Raw genomic sequence first — 1,271 nt, forward strand, 5'->3', positions numbered from 1 at the left:
CCATGTGACCTCCCCGCGTCCAGGGGTACCATGTGACCTCCCTGCGTCCCGGGACCCCGCGCCGCCTCCCGGGATCCCATGTGATCTCCCCGCCTCCAGGGGTACCATGTGACCTCCCCGCGTCCAGGGGTACCATGTGACCTCCCCGCGTCCAGGGGTACCATGTGACCTCCACCCGCCATGTGACCTCCCCGCATCTAGAGGTACCATGTGACCTCCCCGCGTCCCCCTCCCCGCCTCCAGGGATCCCATGTGACTCCCGCGTACAGGATACAATGTTGCACACTCACAGATGTCACTCTTCAGACATCATTTGGCCCATCACACCCGGCCGCTCCATCACACTGCGTCTCTATACAGAACAATGTGCTAAAGGGGCTCCCAGGTGACCGGGGGAGGAGTCTGCGAATTGCTGTAACCCGTAGCAACCACTCAGATGACATGTATGGGGAGGTCGAAGTGACATCACTGACCTGAGGAAGCGCAGAGGATTATGGGAGTCCGACTCCGGCGTCTCCGAGAATAACAGGTCGGAGTACGATCTCAGCCCCTCCAGGAAGACCAACTGCCCCCCATCCCGGGCACTGAGCAGGTTCACCCCCTGGGGGGAGGGGAGAGAGAGGAAGGGGGAGGGGGGACAGTGAGTTATCCATAAGCTGCCATCACCGATAATCTGACTTCTGGTTCTGTACGACCCCCGACCTCTGACCCCCGACCTCCACTTACCAACTTCTGTGCGATGAGGTTGTAATGGCTGAACGACTGAGCCAGAGCCACGAAACAAACCTTCCGCCCACCTGAGGAGACACCAACCATCAATATACATTTCAGATAGTAGGACAGGAAGTGATGTAACAGGAAGCCGCCGTCCGTCTTCCAATCGCTGATCAGTGTGAATTGTCGCTGAAAGACAGAAAACGTCCGATGAGGAAGTTGTGAAGGCATCGGATGGAATGTGGCGGGTCAGATCCCTTCTGTGTCCCCTGGAGGAGATTCCCCTTTACTTCCTGTGCTGGTGACACAACAGGAAGTGAAAAGAAAATCTCTACAAAGTGAGGGAAAACAGAACAGGTGTCCCCACTGGAGGATTTCCCCTCACTTCCTGTTCTGGTGACACCGGGGGGTGAATCTCCCCCATACACAGAACTCAGACCATAGTATACACCAATGAAGGAGACAATTTCATCCAATCACCGTTCATCTCTTAGTGACTCCGGACTTCAACCTGAAATATACATTCCAGAACTCCCTCGTTGCCCCGCCCCCAGCCG

General features: G+C 56.4%; 1 protein-coding gene across 1 annotated transcript in view; it reads right to left on the reverse strand.

The window, feature by feature from the left end:
- Window positions 1-1,271, reverse strand: part of ELP6 (elongator acetyltransferase complex subunit 6) — a 12,639-nt gene that overhangs the window by 3,003 nt on the left and 8,365 nt on the right. The window contains exons 2-3 of the mRNA XM_018574825.1: window positions 727-903; window positions 474-601 (exon numbers count right to left, since the gene is read on the reverse strand). Coding sequence (XP_018430327.1) covers window positions 474-601; window positions 727-903 — 305 coding nt within the window. The remainder of the gene's footprint in view (window positions 1-473; window positions 602-726; window positions 904-1,271) is intronic.

Source organism: Nanorana parkeri, unplaced genomic scaffold (assembly GCF_000935625.1).
Source record: "Nanorana parkeri isolate BGI_ZX_2015 unplaced genomic scaffold, ASM93562v1 scaffold3260, whole genome shotgun sequence".
NCBI classification, from domain to species: Eukaryota; Metazoa; Chordata; class Amphibia; order Anura; family Dicroglossidae; genus Nanorana; species Nanorana parkeri.